Source organism: Podarcis liolepis (genome assembly GCF_965112155.1).
Source record: "Podarcis liolepis genome assembly, chromosome: 8".
NCBI lineage: Eukaryota > Metazoa > Chordata > Lepidosauria > Squamata > Lacertidae > Podarcis > Podarcis liolepis.
This window is the reverse complement of record NC_139560.1, coordinates 52,581,096-52,606,446: the sequence shown is the minus strand read 5'-3', so window position 1 is coordinate 52,606,446 and position 25,351 is coordinate 52,581,096. Positions and strand designations below refer to the sequence as shown.

The following is a 25,351-nucleotide window of genomic DNA, read 5'->3' as shown; positions in this document are numbered from 1 at the left end:
AGTGAGAGATTATAAAGATTAAAGACTGTAGTGACTTATCAAAATCTCTAATGCTTCCTTTTTGCTGTTGCTTTTAATTCTTATCAGTGACACAGCATAAACTCCAACATATTGGATTGAAATGCCATTTATTTTTATATACTCCCACTATTGTGCAGAAAAATATTGAATTTTGTAATTCGATGAACCAACATCCTACTGAGCATTAGTTATAGAGGCAAATAAAACTCAATATGCTGTGTCATAATGGAAGATAAAATTAGGGGAAACAGTTCACCAGCTTTATTTGGAGTGGTAGCCAAACATAATTTGGCCCATAAAACATGAGACTCGTGCATTTTTTGATAGGGGAGAAATGTCCTAATTGAATAATATGCAAGCCATAGTAACAAATTATATCAATTACTGCTAATCTTGGCTGTTACCAGAGTAATTCAACCATGTGAGAGAAGCACACTTGGTCCCACTGAAGCCATACATATTATATTTCTCTCCTTCGGCCTAAGTTGAGAGTGTCTCATGAGCAGGCATTCCAACAATCATGTTATTTTCCTCATGAGGCTGTGCCAATGGGGCAACTTTTCATGGCAAATTTTAAATGTATGAATTTGAGTATTGTGTGAGAGATAATATTCTTGGTGCACACAGCAAAATGACCAACTCCCATGACCCACTGACAAAGAAATAAGGTAGTTTGAATGATGCAAAATGGTCATCACAATGCCATGTTGCCCATGAAGTCATATCAGCATAGCTATAACTGTACTGTCTGCTGTAGCAAAAATGAAGTGCCTTGTTGCATCTTAAACAGAGTTACAGTGGTACCTTGGGTTACAGACGCTTCAAGTTACAGACACTTCAGGTTACAGACTCCACTAACCCAGAAATAGTACCTTGGGTTAAGAACTTTGCTTCAGGATGAGAACAGAAATCGCACAGCGGCGGCAGCGTGGCAGCAGCAGGAGGCCCCATTAGCTAAAGTGGTGGTTCAGGTTATGAACAGTTTCAGGTTAAGAACGGACCTCCAGAGTGAATTAAGTTCTTAACCCGAGGTACCACTGTATTGTAGTATTTAGAGTTTCAGCAAATGCAGGCAGTAAGCAAAATCCTTGGTTGGTGTGTGTGTGTGTGTGTGTGTGTTTGGGTATAAAAATGGGAGCAGGGCAAAATGACAATGAAATACAGAAGGTGCAATGTTTATGTTATGCACTCTGTCAAAGGCTGATGTGTATTGGGAGGTGCATCGCATTATTCAACGAATCTTTGCTAGACTTAGCACAGAAAGGTGTACAGGTCAATTCAGTGAATATGATCTAGAAGAAGACCTCAGATTTTCCTCAAAGACACTATGTTTATATTCTTACATCAAGTAATTTCAAAAACATCTTCGCTGAGGTGTGTCAGGAGAAATGCTACGTAACTGCAAGAAGATTTTTAATTTCCCCTAAATTGGCTTCCCACTCAGAAAACAGTCTGGGTTATTTTTGAAAAAATGTCTGAAAGGAAGGAAGACCTCAAATAAATAGCTTTCAGGACTCTGATCTAAAAGGATCTGCTTTCTAGCTACTCTTTCCTTCTGTCTCCAGTCACCTAAACGTTCATCCTTTTGCCTCATGTGTGGATATTTCAGTTTGGTTTTACGTTGTAGATTGTTTTGTTGCCCATTGTCTGTGGATTGTTTTTATGTGCATAGCTTAGAAATACAAATAATAATAATTTCCGCTTTGCCTATCTAGATGGATCAGGGGTATAATGATAGAGCAATCTCATAGGACCCAGAGGAGGAGCTAGCTATGCACCTGGGGAGGGGGCTAGCCCCCCACAGGGGCGGGGCAAGCAGCAAGCATCCCATGGGGATGACACCCAGAGCAGGGCAGGCTGCACCCACCACACTCCCCTTCCTCCACCAGTGATAGGACCATAGGAAGCTGTCTCAGAAAGTGACTCTTTCCCATCCCTGCCTGGAGTTTCTGGTGAATGAACCCGCAACCCTCTACTGCTGAACTAAAGCCCTTCCTCTATTCATTCTCCTCCATGTTCTTCTTGCTAAGAGAAGTCTGCTTTCTTTTGATGTTCTGCCAGCCTGCTTTTTCTTTTCTCTTAACTTGTTTTTTTTAAAGTTAGAATTGTCCGATTATAATAAATAGCCTAGAAGCTATTTAACGCTGATGTTACCAAAATTACTACATCAGATTTCACTGGCTGTTTTGAGTCTATAATAACGTAATGGTTTCAACCATTGCAAGGTGGCAAAAAACACACCCCAGGCCTCGTATATCCTTGTCCCTTTCTTTTGTGTGATCTCATGCCATTAAATAATGCAGGTTACAACATGCCAGGACTTTCTCTTTAACAGAAGAAACACACAGTCACACACGACATTGCCGCTCATTTAATTGATTGGATGTTTGTATTCTTTCATAACAATGCCAGAAATAGACAGAAATGATTTCACTTAGATTTTCCCAAGCAGAAAATGGAATGACATAAACTGGATTAAGCATGTAATATCCTTATATCTGCTGCCAAGCCTCCCCTCCTAATTTAGTATTCAATCATTATAATACAGTCCCTATATCCATATGTGTATACAGATGATGACATTGTCGGTAGAGATGGACTAGCTCCCTTTGGTTTGACTTGGTCAGGTCCATCAAATCCAAGTCTCTTTCAAAATTTGGAACTGTTGTGCTCCTGATTGCACCACTATATATTCCCTGGGAACTGGGTGCTGCAGCATAGATAACAAAGAAGGCTTGCTTGTGGTTTTCCTGGGAACATCTCCCTGGCTACTATTGTAGCGCATGACGTAGAATGACACTTGTTAGTTTAACAATCTTTTTTCTTTGTTATTGTTCTTACATGTAATACAATCATGGGATGCTTTCCATTAAGAACATAAGACAAGCCTGATGGATCAGGTCAATGGTCCCATCCAGTCCAGCATACTGTTCTCACAGTGGCCAGTCAGATGTATGTGGGGAGCTGGTGTCGGAGACTGGCAGGACACTGATGAATGTGCACTGGAGGAAGGGGGGGGGGTGGAGTATGACTTGAGAGAGGGGGTCAGTGATTTGTGGGGAGATGTACCGGCAAGGAGGCAAGAGTTGGAAGGAGGGGAAGCTTCAGTGCTGGAGGGTGGAGCACAAGATGGGAGACCCATCCAGATGGGTGGGGTATAAATAGTAAAACAACAACAACAACAACAACAACAACAACAACAATGCAAGTTGGTTACCATCACTGCCACATGTGGGAGTGCGTTCCATAGTTCATGTGTTGCAAAAATATTTTCTCTTATCTGCACCAAATATTCCAACATTCCTCTGAGATATTATTCGACTCCAAGTCCCATCAGCCCCAGACAACATGTCCAACGGTTATGAACAAAGGGAGTTGTAGTCCAACAACATCTGAGGGACACAGATTAGCAAGTTCTGCCCTAAAGTTTTGAGAATGAAAAAAAAGAGGGGCAGGACGCACAAGAGATTTTATGATTTTAGAAGCAATAAACAGATAATTTTTCTCCACCATTCATAATGCAAGGCTTTGGGATCAGCTGATAGCATGTAGTAAATTCAGATTTTGTTGTCAGCAGCTTATGTGACTAGAATTATTAGTATTTTCATCAGCAATTATTAAGGAATAAATTGTACCTAATAGGCTAGCAGCATTGTAATTCTGAAAGAGTCACTCTTACTTAATGAAGAGACACAAGGACTGCTTTCTTTAAGTAGCAAAATGTTTTGTTTGATTAAACGTTAATGAGATTTAGGCAAATAATGACCGCTAGTTATTTATATTCAATTGACCGGCTATTTCATTATTGCAAATTAGGATTCTGATGTCTGAAAAGTTTATGGCACATTGCATCTCACAAGATTGCCCACCAAAACAAAGTCACCACTGGAAGAATTGTGTATCTAAGGTTGCAGGTCTAACCACACTTTTATGTAATCATCTTCATCCAAGCACATTTATCAGGATTTAGTAGTAAATTTACATGGCATTTACTTAAGCCTGCTTAAGTTAGCACCCAATGGTTTTGAGAGGTCTATTGCATACAGAATATTATGGAAAACTCCCACCCTGCTTTCTTGTTCTACAGCCAAACTCCACTCTTGAAGGTATATGGGAGGTATAGTCCTTGTTCTTGGTGCAAAATGCCTGGATTGAGGCCAATATGTTTTGGACCAGGTCTGTGGTCCCTTATCCTATGGGCAAGTACTTGGTCCTAATTTTCACATTTTGTGGCACATTTAAACAGCTTACACAATGTGACCTACTTATGAAGCATGAGGAAATAACTTGCACAAGTCACGATACAGAGGTTTCTGAGTTCGGAATGTACCCTGCTCACAAAGGTTGATAAGACTCTGCCCCGTCATCGTACATGACAGCATTCATGCAAAATGTCCACTTGCATAAACTTCCAAATGTGCAAGTCAGATGCGGCAGGTACTATAGCTCAACCGGTTTCCTGGATGTGCTTGTATAGAAGCTTGTGAAGGGGCTTGGATGTTCATTCAGAGAGTCTTCAGTGTACTCCACCATACTCTCGCCTTAACATTTTAGATGGGAGCAATATCAAGGCTAGCATGGGCCAAGCAATCTATATAACCAGAAGTATGATGACAGTGAGAGTTCTCATACTTAGGGATGGGGGGGGGGGAATTCGGTTTCTATACCATCTTCACCTAATTTGCACTTCTCAAGGTAATACACAATCTGAAATGCAGCTCTCCTTAAATATCTGATTTTGCATTGTGGTTCTCTAACCAAAATGGTCAATACATAGTCAACGTCATCCAACCTCCCCCTCAAACTTTGTGCAAACAAGTTAGGATAAATGCTCAATAAATGGGTCATCTGGAAGCAAGCTGAGGTACCTGAGTTTGATGGTATTCTACTGCAATTTGGGGGTGGATATTTATGATGGGGTATACATTTCACTCACATTCTCTTTGTTTCATTTAATATGTGTATTAGTCAAACAAAGTTGTAGAGGACAAGCTTTGGCCTGTAACTATATTACTAGCTTCTGTCTTGTTTTATGACATAAAAATCTAACATCAAAGAATCCTGTCTGGGAAATGCCCATACTCACTGGCTTCAAAGAGCCAAAACTGGTTTTTTGGTGGGGTTTTTTGTGCACCGGAAACTCTTCTATGGTATTGTGCATGCCTACATAGCAAATCAGTAGAAAGCTCCAGGCAGCATTTCAGCCAGCTCACAGCACAACAGTAGGTCCCAATGAATTCAGTGCAGCTTCCTCTTGGGTAAGTGTGTATAGAATTTCAGCTGCAGTTTCTTTGTGAGCAGATGGTACAAAAAGCTTATGGTGGTTTTGTATGGCTAGTCTTCATTCAGCACCATTCCTTCAAAAGCAACAATATACCTTTGCTGCTTCCAGAAAACTGAATATTGGTAGGACATTACAGCAGACTTTGTTGTGTAGTTTGTAAGAAAACAGGTGAGAGAAACCTGTCTTTTGGCTTTAACACCAAGGAAAGCCTTGGTGCTCTTCCTACAAAAGAAATTCCTTACACATAGATAATTGCCTTGTTAGGAAGAAAACTAACCTCTTTTGTTAACTGAACATTCAGTTATGTGATTCCTCCACAATAGTAAAGGCTAGCACAAGTTTACATTCTTATGTCCTGTTTTGTGCGGATAAAGCCTTGACAACACAATATCTTACTGGCCTGATTCAAATTTTCCTCATTCTCCACCCCTCACCCCCTGTTTCTGTGTTACACACATTCTCAGCAGAATCCTCTTCCCAAACCCAATGTGCCACATTTCAGGCTCCAAGAACATCAAGTAACCATCCTTATGCTTCAGCCAAGAACCTTTTAACTGTAAAGATATACAGCAGCCTGAAAAATAGTTATGTTTTCAACTTTGTACAGATAGAACTGTGATAATATTGAAGAAATCATTGAAGGAGAAAGCAGTTTTAGAAGTAATAACATCCAAGAGCTGAAGCATTAGGTTAGAAAGAAGAAAAGAACTGTCTGCCTTAACATGTCAGAGAGCAGCTAATTTCAAAGTTGAGTTGTCAAAATTCTCCATGCTTACAGTTTGTCTACAAGTAGTAATTGGAGACAAAGTGAACCTTACTCTGATGGGAACAAATCTACCCCACATCTCCAAAATATGTCTCCTCTTAACAGATTTGCACCAAACGTCACAGAGAATAGGGTTTACTTCCAGTGAATTAAAATATAGAAGATGGTACATTTTCCTCAAAGTAAGGTTCCTCTAAATTTAAGCATGTGCAATTTGTACAGAATGCCAAGTATCAGTTCATCCAAATCTGTAAGAAGACATCTAGTGTCTCTCCCCTCTCCCAATAAAATAAATCCTGGAAGTATTTTCCCCACAAAAATATTAAATGACAAAATGATTGTGACACTAAAAGGTGGCATTGAAATCAGGTGTTCCATTTGACTGGTAGGGCTACAGTTTCTCAAGAGTCATTTCTATGTCTCAAGTGAAATGGCTGCTGAGAAAAATCTATTCATGGTGGAACTAAAGTGGTCATGACAGCTTATCCTTAGTTTATCATTCACAGCTGGTGAACTAAACGAATTTATGCCAAGTAAGCTCTTACTTCTAACCAAGTAACAAAATAAGGAGATAATTGCAAAAGAAGCTTAAGCCTTTCGCAGTTTGATGCAAACATATTAAATGGTGTGACTGACCTTATGTAATACCATAACTGAACTCATAAATGTCAGCAAACATATTCTTTAAAGCAATCAAATATCTGGGCAGCTACAAATTCCACAGCAAGAAAGCAAACAGTTCTTCTCTTGCTTCAACATCAGTGGTGAGTCTGGCTTACCAATGCTTGGATTCTAAAATAAAATTCTGGCACATTTTATGAGCTTCAGTAGGAACTTGAGTGAAACCTCACCCTAACCACTGTAGCTTTGCATGTATGATAGGCTTGGGGTTGTTTTATTAGGAGTATAAATGCCACTAGATGGAACTGAATTTGGCTGAGAGAACATCAAAAAACTTTGATGACGATTGTCTGTCTCTCAACAGAACAACAGAACTTACTGAAAATCCACTTGTGATGGAAGGTAACTACATTTGAGCTTTAATGTTCCAATCTTAAATGTTTGTTTTGCCATAATATTAATAGAAAATTGACATGGCATTGTGGTTTGTAAGTTTAATATCTGGAACAGCAGTTGGACGCTAATTGAATAGGATGCTGAGTTGCTGAGTTATTTGTTGGTGCAGCTATTGTGTCAATAGTAAAGGTACAGGGAAATGAAAATTGCTAGCATGAACCAGACTATTGGTCCATTTAGCTCAAGTTAACTGGATGTGCTAAGGAAACTCAAAAGAAATAATGATGGCATTTGTTTCCCCCTTCTTTGAACACCGAGGTTCTGTTTCTGGCTGTTGCAGCAAATTGTCTGATGGACAGGTGAACATACAGAAAGTTTAAGAAAATATGCAGATTGCTTCTGTTACATAATTAGGTTGTCATTATTCACATCCTTATCCCATTCTGTATGTATAGCTCAACATTTAGCAGTCATAATATTTTATATTGTTCTGATGGCTTTTTATATTATATTTTTAATGGGTGCTTTCCCATGTTGTTACTGTGCAGATGGAAGGCATCCATCAGTGGAATGCGAAGGAATGCAATTTTGGGTTATTTCCCTTGCCCCAACAGCCCCCTCATGCTTTTCTCTAAATCTGCTCTAGAGTGTTAGTGAAGTCCAACTTTATGGAGAAGATCTGGCAAGATTGGGGGGGGGGGGGAGACTTGCAAAACAAAAAAACCCACCCCCTTTCCCATTTCATCAGCAGAACAGCACCACTAGATTTCATCCTTTGCATATTTTATCAATGTCATCAACTGCTTTAGCACTTCTGCATTGAAAAAGGTCCATAATCATAATAATAGCAATAATAATTCAGGCTGTGTATCTGGCAAGAAGAAAAATCCCGTTAATGTGTCAGTTTGCTCATTTGTTATATTCTGTTTCTGTAGGAAATCTGAGATCTAGGCAGGCTGTGAGAAGTGGGGGGTAGGAGTTGTTATGCTGTCCAGAGCAGCAGTAACAGCATAATAATAATTAAATCTAAGATGGCAGAGAAAAAGTGATGAAAGCCAAGGTGCTAAAATGAGCACAAAAACAACATATAGCACCCAGTATGGGGGAACCAGCTGTGTTGCCCTAAATCTGGTTATGTTTGTATAATCAGAGGCAATAGGCTGTGTTTCCATCTAGTACGGATACTTTTAAAGGAAATAAAATATTGTCTTCTAGTGAATGGAAGCCAAAGTTAGGTGGCATGAGAGACATCATCACTACAGTGTGACATTGAATCAGTACTATTAGAAGCACAGCTCTAAGATCAGAATTTGCTAATGTCTTGCAGTGCATGGCAAATAAGAACTTTATATACTAAGCTGTGCATGTAAATCCATGATTAACCTGCAGTGTCCCTTACATTGACACCACGATTGATTTCATCAGAGCCTTTCCAGACTCATGCAGAGCAGTTACACAAGAAAACTAATCGTTCTGTACAAAGGGTTGCAAACCTGACATTACACAGTATTAGTAGAAGAAGATCAAAGCTGGTTAAGCTTTGCACCTGAGGAGTGTGAAAATGTAAAACTCTGTCTCCTGCCATCTTTCCTTTTTTAAACAGCCCTTGAAATGCACATGGAGCAGAGCAGCATATTGCATACATTTGTTCAAAGAATTTCTAAGATACGATAGAAAACACACACACATAGGCACAGAGATATAGCTACATAACTTCTAGATGGAGTGTTCTAGCAGCTTAAACCATGACAAGGGTGAGGAACCTGAGGGCCCTCAGATGTTCTAGGGATGATGGGAATTGTAGTCCAATAATCTCTGGAGGACCCTGAGTGGATGTGAAACATAGTTAAAATATGATGTATGCTGACATTAAATTGTACACTCTAGAGGAGAAGACTCCCCTTGGGAAGCTGTGATGCTTTTTATCTCTCAAAACAGTATAGTATTATGCACCTTCTTCTAACAGTCAATGAATAACAGCATGTTCCTGAGGGAACAGTCTTAATGGTATGTTGCAGCAGAGACAGCACCTTTAGGCGACATCTTATGGTATCTAAAAGATAATAAATTTATTGCAGCATAATCTTTTGTGGGCACCTTAATCAGAAGCATGATGTAGTCCTCTAAGGAAGCAGACAGTGCACTTCAGTGTTGTTTAATTACTTCTGTTGCTAAACTTGGATGGATTATACAAAGCCTCAAAACTTTGTTTAAAAATATGTTAACACTAAGCTCCACAAAAATTCATAAACAAAAGGTAATAAGTGTCGTATATAATAAATTCCTCGTGGAAAAACTATATAAAAGATAATGAAATCCATTTTAATCTTCTGGAGCAACCTTTCAGTGCAAGAAAAGAGAGCATTCTCTTTCATTTGTCAACACCTCAGTTTTTGTTTGGTGATTCAAATGACAATTTTGAAAAATGCTAATAGCCACATGTAGAGAAAGGGGGTGGGGAGGAGACAGATGGACAGGCAGGTGTGTTTGTTTGTGTGTGTGTGTGTTACAGCAAAAGCATAGAATGGAACCTTGTGTTCCTTCAAAGAAGCATTTGGGTTCCATTATATGCTTTAGCTTAATTGATTCAAGATGTACCTTATGGTGACCAGCATACCCCCCCCCCCCAGGAATAATTGTGTGGATTACAATAGGATGTGGAAATCAGAAAAAGGGACTTTTTTCATTAAGGATAATAACATGTCTATTCCTTGCAGTTTGAAAATGATTAAAAGAGACATATGAAACTAACTCAGAAACAAAAATGTGTGCATATTTATTGCTTTCCTTAGCCTTCTTCACATCTTCAAAAGTGTGGCTTGTCAATGTGTCACAGTGAATGGGTTTGTGGCAGCTCTCCTCCCCGTACAATGTTTTGGTTGGACCTGGATACACAAAGCTGGTGCTCATATATACTCATCTGTTATGGAGGGTCTGTACATGTGCCTGGTTATGAAGGCATGAAAAAACATTTTTCTGAAAAGATTATTGTGGGGGGTGGGGCTGGTTTCAATTTTTAATTTGCTGCAGACTAAGTACAACATCCTAATAAAAACTGGTATGTTAATCACATTCAACTCAGAAATTTTAATTAACCACCACTGTCTTGTTGCTGATGTGCTTCTCAGGTTCACATCAGAGCTAAACAAAACTATGGTACACTATTGGGTTGGACTCAGAAGTTCCTTGCATAAGAAGACAGATATGTTTGTTCTTCCTGAAGTTCCCCTAACCCTCAGAATCAGTGTTCAGAGAATATTAGAGCCCCACACTATTTATGGAGCAGTGGAGGAGAGATTGGAAGCCCCATATCACTCATGGTGCTGCTAAGTTGGGGGGGGGATTTTAAAAATTATTTTAAATATTCATTAATCGGTCCCATCATTATTTGTTTTCCTGCAGTCCTTGAGGTGAAAAATGTAGACCTAAACTGTGCTCAGAACTGCAGCAACCACCACACACAGTTTTTTAGTTCTAATAAACTAATTGTGAGAAGAGGCCAGCTGTTTGGGTTCTATGTGCATTTCCAAAACCGGGAATGGGATGATGACAAGGACAAGATCACATTCACGGTGGCAACAGGTAATTCTTTTATATGATGACAAACGTGCTCCATAAAGTCACTAGAGGTCTTATGTTAAAAGCTTTAGTGTTTAGGGAGAACTTCTGTTTACTGTATTCCTAATGGTTAAGTACCACCGATTTAGAGCTTTTGTTACAATCAGGTGGTATGTGAATTTTGTTAAATAAAATGTATTGATACTCAATACAAAAGGATTGATGATCTTTGAGCTACTTCATACCTATTTTCTCTGCATTAGCTGATGTTGGCAGTTATGTCAAAGAGTCGTATTCATAGAGGTCTGCAGAGCTTTTTCTGTCAAATGAGAACACTGAATGAACATGAAAAAAATTCATTTTCATGGAACTATTCATAGAATTCCCTTCATACACTTTGCCAACAGTAGATGGCTCACACAGATAGATAACCCTTCTGAATATTTCAGTAAGCCAAAAACAACCTGTGTGTTGACTTGTGTAGCTTTAGCCTATGCTTGTTTACTCAAAGTAAGTTTCTGTGATTTCAGACAAGGTTACTCCCAAGTAAAGAGGCATAGGATTGTTATTGCACTGAATAGCTATATGGGGTGAAATTGCAAAAAAAACCCCACAAAACAAAAACCAAACCAAACCACCCAAATATATATTTATAAAATTGCATGCAGTTATTAGAAAAAAATGAAAAGAACACACCCTACTTACTTTCAGATTTTAGTAAAAAGTGATCCTTACATATTGTATCATGTTCATTCTTTGATCTTCATAGGACCTTAATTCTAAAGATACGAATCTTTGCTCATCTTTGGAAGCCAGCCATTATCTTCATTCATTCTCCTATGCTTCTTGGAAGTTCAGCATCATATTAATCTCACAAATCCTATATAACGTTTTGCATCTTTATTCTTTCACCGACAATTGTAAATAAGTTTAGGCAAAACAGTTCTTGTGTTCACTTCCTTTTTGAACAACTTTCTTGAACAGGTCCGAAACCCTGCGAATCTCTCGGAACAAAGAGCATCTTTCCTTTAGGGCAATCTCCAAATCAAAGCCACTGGAATGCTTGCTACAAACTCCATAATGAACAAAGCCTCTATGTCAGTCTGTTCCCTCCCGCCAGTGCCTGTATTGGCTGCTACACTCTGAATATGTGTCTAGTGTCATGTGAACACTCAAGCACCCAACATCTGGGAGACTTTTATGTTCTCTTCAACCCTTGGTGTTCTGGTAAGAATCAATAAGAAACTCCTTGTCTGGATAGTCTTGCTAAGCAAGTGCCTGCAGACACAGACAATTTGTGAGAATGTGTATTTCTGTAGTAGTAGTAGTAGTAGTGGTGGTGGTGGTGAGGAAAGACTTTTGGGTTGAGTAAAGAAACATATATAAAAGCAGATATTAGGCTTGGGGGTACATGGGATGTTAACACATCACATGCTTGTACACAGAAACAAATATACTGTATTAGCACACTTAAGGTAGTATCATACGATTAATGAAACTCTGGAAATGGTATTAGACTTTTTGTATTTAATTGTTATTATTTTTTCCAATACGAAATAAACATTTTACAAACTTATTAATATCCAATGGCTTCCCTTCTTCTCTTTCCATGGTTCATTTTAAATATCTTCCATTCCTGCATATTTTACTCTAACCATTCAAGTCAGTTTTCCATTTTTACACCATTCAAACATTAATTACACTGTTGAATTTATCTTAATGCGTTTTCAGTTGTGTACAATTATCTTTCATATACTGTATTCAATAAACATTTCCCACTCTTCTTTAAATATATGTCCTTCTTGCTCTCTTTTTCTATGCGTTAGACCTGCAAGTTCTGCATATCCCAACATCTTAAGTTGCCAGTCCACTTTGTCTGGGACCTCGCTCATTTTTCACTTTTGGGCTAACAAAACACGGGCCTGGTATTAGACATATTTTTACCAAACCATTCCTTAAACTGTAGCTATTGAAAGCAGTACTGCAAAGCAGCCATTTTGTTTATCCATTATTTGATGGATTCATTTGCAGCATGTAGATCCAAATTGGTTTGCCATATTTAAAGCATGCTTGATATTAGAGGCTTGTCCCAAAGGTATGATAATAAAGGGTCATTTACATATGCATCAAAATGATCTCATCACAGCTGAATGCATGAACTACCTGTACTGGAAAAAATATAAATCTCATGCCTGATCTGTTATGTCAGAGCTGGTGTAAATTTTATGAAAATTCTGCCCTTGATATTGGAACTTGTTCAGAGACCTTGTCTATATTGTTTTCTCAGATGACCCTGTGTATTTAGACAATCAAGCTCATAGAGAAGAGTATGTCCTGAATGAGCATGGGATTGTATTCCAGGGGCTTCCCAAACACGTAACTTCTCATCCATGGTATTTTGGACAGGTAAATGCAAGATTATGGCTCTTGAATGTATTATGAGTTTCACCTTAGTCTTTAGATTAGATTAATTATACTCTTGGACACAAATTGTCTATGGAAAAAGAGATGTACATAAAGTGCTTTCTATCCAATGGCTGTAGCCAGTGTTGCATATTTAAAAGTAAAATTCCCCCCCTTGCCTCAGCACCCTGTGGTGGAGTACTGCCTGAACTGCCCTAAATCAATTGCTGCTTCATTATTTCCTTAAAATGAAATAATAACCTTCACTGAAGCTTTGCAGCATGTACATTCATTTACATTTTAATCATTATTTGCCAAACCAGTTCAGTTAGAAGTTTCATTGGGGGGCGGGTGGAATTTATTGGTTGTTAGCTCTCATGCAAAGCCATCCTGTTCACATTTCAAAAATGGCACTAACTCAACAAAGACACCCCTTTGACTTCAAAAGCAAAGTGAGAAGCAGTTATTTCTACTTATATTTAGTTAATCTACATTTCTTGGTGTCAGCTGCATTTATTTATTTATTTATTTATTATTGGCTCACATTTCCAGTTCTACAGATTCCTGGCAGTCCAGTAGTTGTTCTCTGCTATAACAGGGAAATTTTTGTTCTGAATATTTGTGTCACAAATGGCTTCAAAATGAGTGCTCATATTTTGTGTGTTTAGTTCCAAGATGGCCTTCTGGATATCTGTCTGAAAATTCTGGACACAAGTACAAACTTCCTTCGTGATCCTGGCATGGATTATTCCTGTCGCAATGATCCCGTGTACATCAGCAGGGTGTTGAACAGTATGGTAAAGTTTGAGTACAGGACGTTTAATTGACTCCTTGTGGATATATTTGCCTATAACCACCCCTGGCATTGGTTTGCCTCTGTCTCTCCAGTCATTACTAGAGGCTGGCTCATCACAAATCTGTCAGCAGGCACAACCCCAGAGAAATTCCTAGGGAATGTGTGTTTGGCTTATGTAAATTGCTAAATTGCCCACTGATAGTCAGCTTTGCAAACATAACTGTGCCTGTCTTTGTTAAGATGGGGGAAATGGTTGTTATGATGACTGGAGAACATCTCTTAAATGACAGCTCCCTGGCCCCGATAAATATCTCTTAAATCCCTGGCACCAATAAGAACTGCAACAAATGTTTATATATAAATATATATAAAAAATCACCCACCACCATCATCTTTAATAAGAAGCAGATGAATTTCTATTCCTAATAGTTTTCTGCTATGTTTCAGAAACCCATCTGACTTCTCCTAGACACTAGGCATTTGGTGTTGTTGGTTCCATGCTGTGGAATGCTGTTCCAAAAGAGATTTGGCAGGGATCCTTGCTGGCAATTTTCTAATATCTCTCAAAGTTCTTTTTATGCTACCTGGCCTTTTCAGTTGTTTAGTTGCCACCCAAGATGGGCCAGTCATTTTTATGATTGTTTTGCATTGCTTTTATGGTATCTTAGTTTTGCACCTGTATGTATCTTTATGCACTGCATTGATATTTTATATGAGTGGGTACTTTTGTAAATATTTTTCTATTAAAAAACAACAACAACAGGATTCTGGATGCTAGGATTAGAATCAAAGAGATGAAAGTGATGAAATAATATAAAATCTCACCCTACAAAGGGAGGTTTCAGGATGGGGGAGGGAAGAGAGAGAAGAATATGGCCTGCAATTCATGTACCCAGTGCTTCAGTATTGCTAAATGTATGGACATATTAGTAACTGGATGAGGACCATTGGTAGCCCTATGGAAATATTTCTGAGCATTCTATCAACAGAATATAATAACAATATTTTTTAAAAAAGAAAAGAGGTACACATTGCTATTTATTTTTAATTTCCCTGGAGTTTTGTCTAAACAACTCTTAGTCAAATTTAATTTCTTCACAGAAACACACATAAAAAATCATGTGCATGCAGATGATGTATTGTGTACCAGGGTAATGTATAGTGAATCTTAAATTCACTTACTGTGGAGTGGGGGTAAGTCAGAGCACCATGTGCCATTGCCCACCGTAAAGGGACCACCATTACTTGTTCTGATACTTCAGGCTGAATATAGCAACTGAATGTGATCCAAACTCTGTTTTCTCTTTGTCTCACCCCCCCCTTAAAAAAAGCCTGTACAATTTCAACTGGGATTTGCTTATTTTAATCTTGTAAAACAACATGTAGATGACTGTAAATATTTATATAAATGTCCATCTTCTCATGGCCAAAAGCAGAGAGCAATGGCCTCTGAAAAACGGTATGCCTACTGTATAGTATAATAAGAACTGAGCAGGTGAATTTGTGCTTTAAACTATTGCATTTACATGCATCTCTCCCAGGTCAAGATTAATTGTTTCAGGTATATGTTAGTCACATCCTGTTGCCTTTTATGATAGGGATGATCATTGTGCATGAAGTGATGTATGCTGATTCCGTGGAATGTTCAAGCTAGGTATGGCAAGGATATTACTCTTGAGCACTGAGCACCATCACCTTTCTGTTTTCAGATCTGTTGCCATAAGAAGAAAAGCATTCTGAAACTTCCACCCAGTAATAACTACTTGCAGGGACACAATCCTTTAATGTGGAATGGAAGTGCCCCTATCCTCCGCCAGTGGTTTCAGAGCAAGTGCAAGCCTGTCAAATATGGGTACTGCGGGACTTTTGCTTCGGTCATGTGTACAGGTAGGGGGCATGAATGGTCCTAACAGAAAAATGCTTTCTCAGATGCAGATGGCAACTACTAAATTCAACAAAAAGTTAAATGGCGTCTGTTTGGTGTGATGGGATGACACCCAGTAATGTCAGATAAAGAACTATCCCCCTAAAAAAAGAATGCTAGTTATTAAAAATGTACAGAGTAGAAAGGCTGAAATTCTACTATTTCTACATAGCTCATGTCAGTTGGTAGAGCATGAGATTCTTAGTCTCAGGGTTGTGCGTTCAAGCCCCACATTGGGCGAATGATTCTTGAATTGCAGAGGGCTGGAGTAGATGAACCTTGTGGTCCTTTCCAACTCAAGTATTCAATGATTCTACTATTTCTATCCATACATGAACATTTAGTAAAGAACAAAAAACCAAGCCAGAGAGTATAGCAACATTATAAGAAGGAGAGGAAGTATAATAACATATGACATTTTGGAATTCAGGAGGGTAGTCTTCTCAAGGAATGGTGTGAGACTGAATTGTCCTAGTATTTGGTATGCAGTGCTCCCCATCATGCCCAGGAACATAGGAAGTGCTGTCTGTCAAGTCAGATCACTGGTCCATCTGGCTCAGTATTGTTGTTGACATGAACTAATAGCAGTCTCCTGCATTTCAAACAGTCAGTCAGTCAGTCAAATTTATTGCTTAAAGCCAAAGGCTGCTGCAACGTATACAATATCATTCAATAGAATATATACTAATTTGATACACAAACTTAAAAACATTTATATTGTCAAAACATGACCTAATCTGCACAAAGCTACAGAAACTCCTCAATATACACATTGAACATTAGACAATAAAATTTATAAGCTAAAATCACATAAAATAGACAATTATGTACAAAGTTTAGTGAGAAAAATACAGCTTGGTGTAGATGGGGTCAAATAAATTCATCTCCTTTACAGTTGATAGCTATCTCGGCTATATAATTTTTTTCTAATTTTCCTGGCAGCAGTTGCAAAAAGTGCTGCACATACTTATCAATGACTGCAAGGAGATATAGAATAATGTCAGAAGGATTCTGGCCAGGGGACCTTATCATTATAGGTGTCAAAAACCATTCTCTTGCTTTAGTATATAAGGGGCAACGCAAGATATAATGCATAAGGTCCTCTAATTCAGGGACACTTCAAACAGGGCTTTCTCCCTACACTTCTCTGGAGATGTCAAGGATCAAATAGTTTTACATAAAAAGTATGTGCTCTACCACTGAGCTGTGGCTTTCCCTAAGCACAAGCATGCTTGAAACATCATGGCTATTTCTGAGCAGAACATTAGTGTGCAGATTCCACGTGCTCCCAAAATGTACTGACTTTAGCATGATAACTGCATGTTCAAAGCTTCTCTCTAAAGCAGGGAATCAGGAATAGCCCAATTTGCAGTAGTTAAATTAACCTCATTAGATGGCAAATTTTGGTACCTCTAAAGGCCACAGGTTACTGGCCACTAGGGTACTCCTGGCATTGGGTTTGGATGAATCCTGAGACAAAGCAGAATGCCTTGGAGTTATTTTGAGCTTGTCAATGGCAAAGTAGGTTATCTGCTGAAAGCAAAAGGAATGTTTTTTAGCGTTCCATAGCCAGTGGGGGATGATAGAAAAAGTGAAAGCAAAGACCAGGAAGAACTTCATTTATTTACTAGCTGCATTTGAAAACTTTTACAGGAAATATTCAAATAATATAAAAAGACTGTGAACATTAGATTTACATTAAACAGGATAAAGATGAATGAATTGTTGAAGCAACTGGGAAATTAACTGTAAGATGTGCTGAATATTATTGGCCATTTATACTAGATAAAAGTAGACAGTAAAAAAATGTCTGCCATATACAGAAATGTCTGGGGTTACAGAAACACATTGCCAAAGCTGCAATAGTCTATTTTCTGCCCTGATGTTATAAAACCATCTGTGCTGCTGACATATGCTGCTGGTTAGATTGTCAAGTAAATATACAGAAACCAGGGTGAAGCGAATTCTTACTACAAAAGCCCTAGAATCTATTTACAAATATGTCACTGGGTCATATCATTTCCTAACACATTGGCTGTTCATAATAGAGGTAACATAGTAATCTGAGACTGTGTACAACCCATACATTTAAAACACATTACTTTCACCAAAACATCCTGAGAATTGTAGTTTGTTAAGGATGCTAGGTACTGTAACTCTGTGAAGGATAAACTACTGTTTCCGGGATTCTTTGAGGGAAGCAATGTGATTTAAATGTATGATGCATAAACAGACTAATGTTAAATAGTTCTCCACAAACAGGATTGAAGCCAAGATGGGCCAATGAGAAGTAAGAAGAAGGTATCTGCATGATATGAAGTAGTTCAAACTTTAAAAACAAAGGGGGCAAAAATAACTCAATGGCCATGCTCAGTGATGTTTAACAGTCATAGGAAGTTGAGTTTCAGTTAGAAAAGAAAACCAGAAAATTGAGAAGGAAACAACTGAATTACCCTGCTTGAGCCCTTATTAGGTTAGCCAATATTGTGTCATTCAGGAACTCATTGACCATGAGGTAGGACAATGATGGGACACCACATTGTGATGACACCTCATTGGCTACTCTTGGCTTACAACATCCTGGAAGAGGGCAGACTGGCTGGAACACTGAACATGAGCAAACCTGTTAGGGGCTGAGCCTGTGTTGCAGTGGTATATATGTGTTAAAAGAGTCATACTCTTCCAACTATAGATACACGTGACTAGGGTTTCCTTGGAAATAACACATGCAATTTGATAAGCAGGTGGTTTGTTGCCTGAACTACCAAAGTCTATGTAGCCTGAGTACTTATGGGCTTTGTTGCAAATAGTTACGTGGGTTTTGCTGAGCTAGGAAGGCAAGTTTTCTATCTCAGTGTGTGCAGAACATATAATATCAGTGTTTGGGTATTTCATCTGTTTACAGTTATGAGATGTTTGGGAATCCCAAGCAGAGTCGTCACCGGCTTCTATTGCGCTTTGAATGCTGTTGATCCTCTCACAGTCCAGGAGGTTTATGACTATACAGGCAAAACTTTAAGTGGCAAAGAACACATCTGGTAAGTGAGCAACAACAGAGATGTTGAAGAATAAAATCAGAGAATTGGAGAAGCTTCAGCATGAGAGTGACCAAGGATTCACAAGTATGGCTTATGATAACTGCACTTATGATGATGTCCACTATATCAGCTACAGTCTCCATTGTAAAGTAATAAAAACATTCATTTTCTTTAAAAGTAGTTACTTTCTTGGAGCCCTAAAGTCAAATTAAAATTCTAAAGAAATAAATGTAAATACAAAAGCATTTTCTAAATGATACTCAATCTTTGTACTGGCATTCCATACAACATGGGATCTTTTATCGTAAATCATTACTGAATGATCAGGTTTCTTCAGAATTAGCTTTGTATTTTGACACAGGAAGTGTCTGAATTTCTGTATTCTACAGGGTACATCATTGCTGGAATGAATCTTGGATGGCCCGAAAAGACATAAACCAAGCTATGAGTGACTGGCAATATCTAGATCCGACACCTATAGAAACTAGTAAAGGTAAATGAAGCCTCTTTCACAGGGCTTTTTTTCATCCCAAACTCACTGGAACTCAGTTTTGGCACCTCTCGGGTGGGCTCCATTGCCATTATAAGAGAACAAGGGAGGCACTTATGGTGAGTTCTGGCACCTCTTTTTCTAGAAAAAGAGCACTGCTCTTTCCCAATCTAGAGATAATCATGTGTAAGAAGGCACTGCAAATTATTAGTAACCCACAAATAATAACTGATGGACAAAGAGAAAAGAGCTGGATATTATCTCCTTTAGTATGACAGATTGTAATATGCCTCTTCCTCTAAACTCTGAAGTGCTGGTGAGGCTGCATTAGTAGGCATTAGTAGGCTGCATTAGTAGGCCCCAGTCCACATGGAAGGTGTCCAACCTGTAGCTGCATTGTAGGTACCATATGGTCTGGAACTCAGCAGCATGGGAAGGGTTAGTGCTTCAGTGGCTTCCATGCTGTCAGCCAGCATAATACGAGTATTAGTCCCACAAATTGAATTTGTCTCATACCAACAGCAAAAACAGGAGATTTAGCAAAGCAGTCATATATGGCTGGTATTAAGCTTGGCAGGTAATAAGCTGCACGACTACCTTAGACTGCAAACATGATAGCCATTTCCCAGTGTGGATAACCAGTATGGTGTCCCTCAGATGTTGTGGATGCTGGCTGGAGCTGATGGGAGTTGGAATCCACCAATATATGGAGAGTACCATTTTGGTTATTCATGCTACAAACTTTCATAGCAGGTCCTTCCTTCCTTCCTTCCTTCCTTCCTTCCTTCCTTCCTTCCTTCCTTCCTTCCTTTGGATGAAGCTGGATTCTCAGGGATTGTTAGCTGTATTGTTAAGATAAATACAGATTCTTAAAGTTTAGGATAGTGATCAATCAGACTACCATTGAGCAACATGTTTGTCTTTGTATACCATAGGATCAGTGTGCAGTGGCCCTATCTGGGTCAAAAGCATCAGAGATGGAGATGTGGATACTGATTCTGATGGCCCTCGTGTATTTTGTATGCTAAATGCAAGGAGTACAGCCTGGGTTTCTCAAGGTAGAGGCAAGAAGACAAAACTGCACTGTGATATCTGGCCTTGTGGGCAATGCATCAGCACCAAGAGTGTTGGCGGAGATTTGCGTGAGGATGTCACTGATGCTTACAAGCATGAATTAGGTAATGACCAATTTTAATGAGAATAACTGAAGTTTAACATGTTGATATAGTAAAGTGAAAAGTGATCATTGGAGATATGTTATTTGCCCCCAACCAGGTTCTCTGCAAGAGAAAAAAGCCTTCTATAAAGCTTGCAGAAAAATAAGTTCTCAATACCTCAATGCTCCCAATTCCGAAATCGACAAAGATATAGCATCCCAGAGAAACAAAACTTTGAAAGACACTGGGGTGACAATGAAATTTAAGATGGCTAATTGTCCCCTTTATGGTCAAGATGTTCAAATAAAGTGGATGCTTGAAAACTTGTCGAATGAGGCTAAAGACAGGAAATTCAACCTTTGTGCTCAGGGAATGATATATAATGGCTGTTCACTGGATCCAATCTGGAAAGACTGTGTGCATGTTACACTTGGCCCCAAAGAAGGTAAGTCTTAACTATTTATTTAACTTATTTATATATACTGTCTTAATGCAGCATATTAAAATAAAAATATATTACAAGGCCCAGGGACAATTTAAAAAAATTTCATCTGACACTCAACATTTTGGTGTACAGCAGGCATGTTTTGGGACTACAACTCCCATCATCTAGCTAACAGGACCAGTGGACAGGGATGATGGGAATTGTAGTCCCAAAACATCTAGAGGGCCAAGTTTGGCCATGCCTGGTGTACAGCAACCCCCTGCTGCCTCAGTTTAATTAGCCAAAAGCCTGGAAGAAGACACATGTTTTTGCCTGGTACCGAAAGATATGTTATGAAGGTGCCAGGCAGTCCTCCCTGGGGAAAGATTTCCACAAGCATTCCATGAACACAATGCTACAATCAAGCAGCCTCTTACCTATCTCGTATCAGAGGTAGGAGTACCTGGAAAGACACACTGAGATTTTTGTAATGCAGCACCCAAATGTATGCTTGGAGAGCAAATGAGGATTCAAATTTAGATAATTTGAAATCATGCATTTGGGTCTGTCTGCCATTTGGTGACATTTACTGAGTGCTATTAATTTGAGATATATAAAGTGGAAAACAGCATTGCACTCCCACAAATTAGCTGTACGTTCTGGTAATATAGATTTCACTTGGAAAACATGAACATGCAAAAACTGCTTTGGAATTGCATGTAAAACACTCTCAAATTTTCTCTTTGTTTCATCAAATAGCTGTATCAGATCTAGAGAATGTTCACCATCTAACACTCTGATCCTATAATCATTACTTGGAAAGAAATCCTACTAATTTATAGAATTTACATTTAGGCAACTCTGCTTAGGCTGCAATTTATGACAGAGTCATCCATCCTTTATACAGCAGGCAGTAGACCCACTTGTTCTACATTATTGACAATCATTTAATAATCTATCACTTGAACATTTAGATTTGGTTCCGTAAGTGATAACATGTTTCACAAAATAACCTTCCTCAGACTGGTGCTCTCTAAAGTACGATTCCCATAAGACATCTTGGATGACAGTAATTGTTTTCAGAAACATCTGGAAGACATCAGGTTGCAGAAAGCTCAAATGATTTGACTTTTATGTTATTGTTTATGTTTCTCTTGTCACAATTTCCCTAAAAATGACTCACTGATGAGACTCAAGCCAACCCTTAGAATGGAGAGGAATTCCTGAAATTCTCTAGAATGGAAGTTCTGACTCTAAAAAGTATGTTCAATACATTTTGCCTTGCAGTGAAGACGATCAAGATAGAGATACCCTATGAAAGTTATGGGTCACACCTTTGTGATTATAATATTATGAGGGTAGCAGCTGTCTCAATGCCAGAGCCTAAGGGAGAAATCATGATGGTGGAGAGAGATATCCTGATTGACAGCCTTCCCATTGAGATAAAGGTAAAGACCATTTGGCCCTTACAGTGAACAAGCAATGGCAGTCTCAGACATTTCGGCAAGAGGATAACTGAAATCATGAGGATAACTGAAGTCAATATCTGTTTACCTTGGAGGAGAGAGCATAAAAGATTATAATATTTTTGTGGCATTTGCTTATTTTTAATTTGTAATGTCTTCATGGTGCTAAATAGTTCATACAGTGGTGCCCCGCAAGACGAATGCCTCGCAAGACGGAAAACCCGCTAGACAAAAGGGTTTTCCGTTTTGGAGGTGCTTCGCAAAACGAATTTCCTATGGGCTTGCTTCGCAAGATGAAAATGTCTTGCGAGTTCCTGCGGGGTTCCCCCCCCCTTTTCCCCAAGCCGCTAAGCCGCTTATCAGCTGATCCTAAGCCGCTAAGCCGCTTAACAGCTGATCCGCTAAGCCGCTTATCAGCTGATCCGCTAAGCCGCTTAACAGCTGATCCGCTAAGCCGCTAAGCCACTTATCAGCTGATCCTCTAAGCCACTAAACCGCTTATCAGCTGATCCGCTAAGCCCGCTAAGCTGCACGCTAATCCGCTAAGACGCTAATGGGCTTGCTTCGCAAGACGAAAAAAACGCAAGACGAACAGACTCGCGGAACGGATTCTTTTCATCTTGCAAGGCACCACTGTATTTCAATATTGTGTGAACTGCTCAGAAGTCTTTATTGACTGATGGGGAATGGTCAGCAAATGGTCTAAATTACACACACACACACACACACAGAGAGAGAGAGAGAGAGAGAGAAGAAAATCATACCAAACAGCAGATCTGCTATTCCACATCATATCCCTATACTGTCGGATCCCCTTCATCTGTGTGTGAAGCTCCAAATCTTTTGTGTGTGTGTACACAAACACAAACCCACAGAGAATAGTAGTGGCTTATGTGGTGTGGCAGAACTATGAAATTGCCCTCTTGCCAGTATTGCTACACCTTACCTGAATGGGGATGGGACAGGGCAGAAGCCATGCAGTGAACCAGCAAGAGCACCAATTCACGCTACCTATCTTCACTCTGTACCAGCACTATCAAGGTAGCTCTACCTCACAACACTGGCTGCTTACCCGCCATACACCTCCCTTTAGCTGGAGAGTGTGGAATCCAATTCTCTTTCCTAAGATGCCTTTTCCATTCTAAACATGCAAGATATATCACTACATCAAGATACCATTTCCTAACATCTCCTGCAAAAACTCACCAATTGACCATTAAGGATGATTACCCAGTAATATACCTAATGGTCAGCATTAGCAATATACTAATTGTATAACAATGTAAAAACAAGTTAAAAAAATAAAAAATAGTCTAGTAGCACCTTAGAGACCAACTAAGTAAAAGGTGCTACTAGACAATTTTTTATTTTTTTATATAATTTTTATAATTTTAAAATTTATTTCAACTGCGTCAGACTAACATGGCTACCTACCTGAATGTAAAAACAAGCGCTCATTTTTTCCAAATAGGTTTTAAACTACCCAAAATTGAATGCACCATGTTCAGCTGAAGTCACCTTCTCTAATCCCCTCAAAGAAGATCTCAAGAACTGTGTGCTGCACTTGGAGGGTTATGGACTGTTTAGTGAGCCGATCGCTACTGAGTAAGTTAAGCCACAGTTTTGGTTTGCATCTACCTTGAGGTATCTGTGGTTCCTGTTTCCACCTTCACTCTTGCTGTCAGCTATGAAGTTCCACACTGTAGCTTTAATGACAATGTTCACTGAGCATCCCATGCATTTAAAGCACATGATTTCCCCCAAGGAATTATGGGAATTGTAGTTCACCCCTCACAGGGCTACAGTTCGTAGCACCTTTAACACACTATGATTCTCAGAATTGCTTGGGGGGGGGGTGTCATGTGTTTTAAATGTAGTGTGTAATGTTGTTTGTGACATCCTGTAGTCAAAGAGGTCAACTCATCAATCAACCAAAGGTGGTTTGCCTAAATCATTGCATGTACAAATATCATCACATGCACCCTCTCTCCTTTATCTCTTCTGCAGACTGGGAACACTGGCCGCTAATCACAAGGCACAAACATGTGTTGAGTTTGTTCCATATATGAATGGCAAACACCGATTCATTGCCAATGTCAGCTGCAACAAGTTCTGTAACTGCAAAGGATATGCCAACGTAGACATGGGGAATCCCCCACCAACCTCTGGAGAAGGAGGAGCATAAGTAATACAAGAGGGAAAACACTGAATCTGTAAATAATAAAGATATGTTTTGTAGTTCTATCATAAGGAGTTGGATAATCCCAAGGTGTATGGTTTGTATCTTATATGTATCTCATAGAACAAAAGAACTTTTTAGGCTACCTTAAATGTCAAAGGCCACTTCACAAAACTCTACTGACCCTTCCAGAAATGTGTTTTGACAATTGCTGGATCATTATTTGCTCAAATACAATTTGCAAATTTTCCTGAGAATACTGAGATATTTCCACATTCTGGAACTGACTCGTAACATATAAAATTACACATGTATTTGAAAGATGGTTATACCGTATATCTAGACATTCTTTAAGATTCTAGATTCCAGTGATGGAGCAGGGTATAGTTTGATATATTTGTATTCTTGCATATATTTTAAATGCTCTTCTACTGATGTCAAGCTATATAGCAAACCCAACTGAAGTAAATGGGAATTTAACATGAATTATGAAGTATTGTATCCCTTGCTAGCTCTACTTCACAATTTTACATTAAAATGTTATGTTCAGGGTCTCGGAGATACACAAAGTTCAGAGGAGAAGATCTAAGACACATAGAGCTCTCAACTTGGAGCTTTGCACAAATAAAAGTAGGTTAGTATTATTCCTGTGATCACCTTCCACAGTCACATTGAAGACATTTGTAGCTTTGGCTTTTGAGTTGCTGAATCTCTAATTGTACAATCACCAGAATGGAAATGATACCAGCTGCTAGGAATCACAGGTAGACAGAGTGCTGTTGCGCTCATATACAGCTTGCAGGCTTCCCACAGGCATTCCATCGGCCA

General features: G+C 39.0%; 1 protein-coding gene across 1 annotated transcript; it reads left to right on the top strand.

Moving 5' to 3' along the window:
- Window positions 1-7,061: 7,061 nt before the first annotated feature.
- LOC310712971 (protein-glutamine gamma-glutamyltransferase 5-like) lies at window positions 7,062-24,588 on the top strand. The gene is made up of 13 exons (XM_083516406.1): window positions 7,062-7,094; window positions 10,491-10,670; window positions 11,631-11,873; window positions 12,934-13,052; window positions 13,718-13,846; window positions 15,555-15,732; window positions 18,675-18,807; window positions 19,197-19,300; window positions 20,233-20,475; window positions 20,573-20,899; window positions 22,166-22,326; window positions 23,816-23,949; window positions 24,352-24,588. Exons 1-13 carry the CDS (start codon window positions 7,088-7,090, stop codon window positions 24,527-24,529), a joined length of 2,136 nt encoding a protein of 711 aa, XP_083372532.1. The 5' UTR covers window positions 7,062-7,087; the 3' UTR covers window positions 24,530-24,588.
- The last annotated feature ends 763 nt before the right edge of the window (window positions 24,589-25,351 follow it).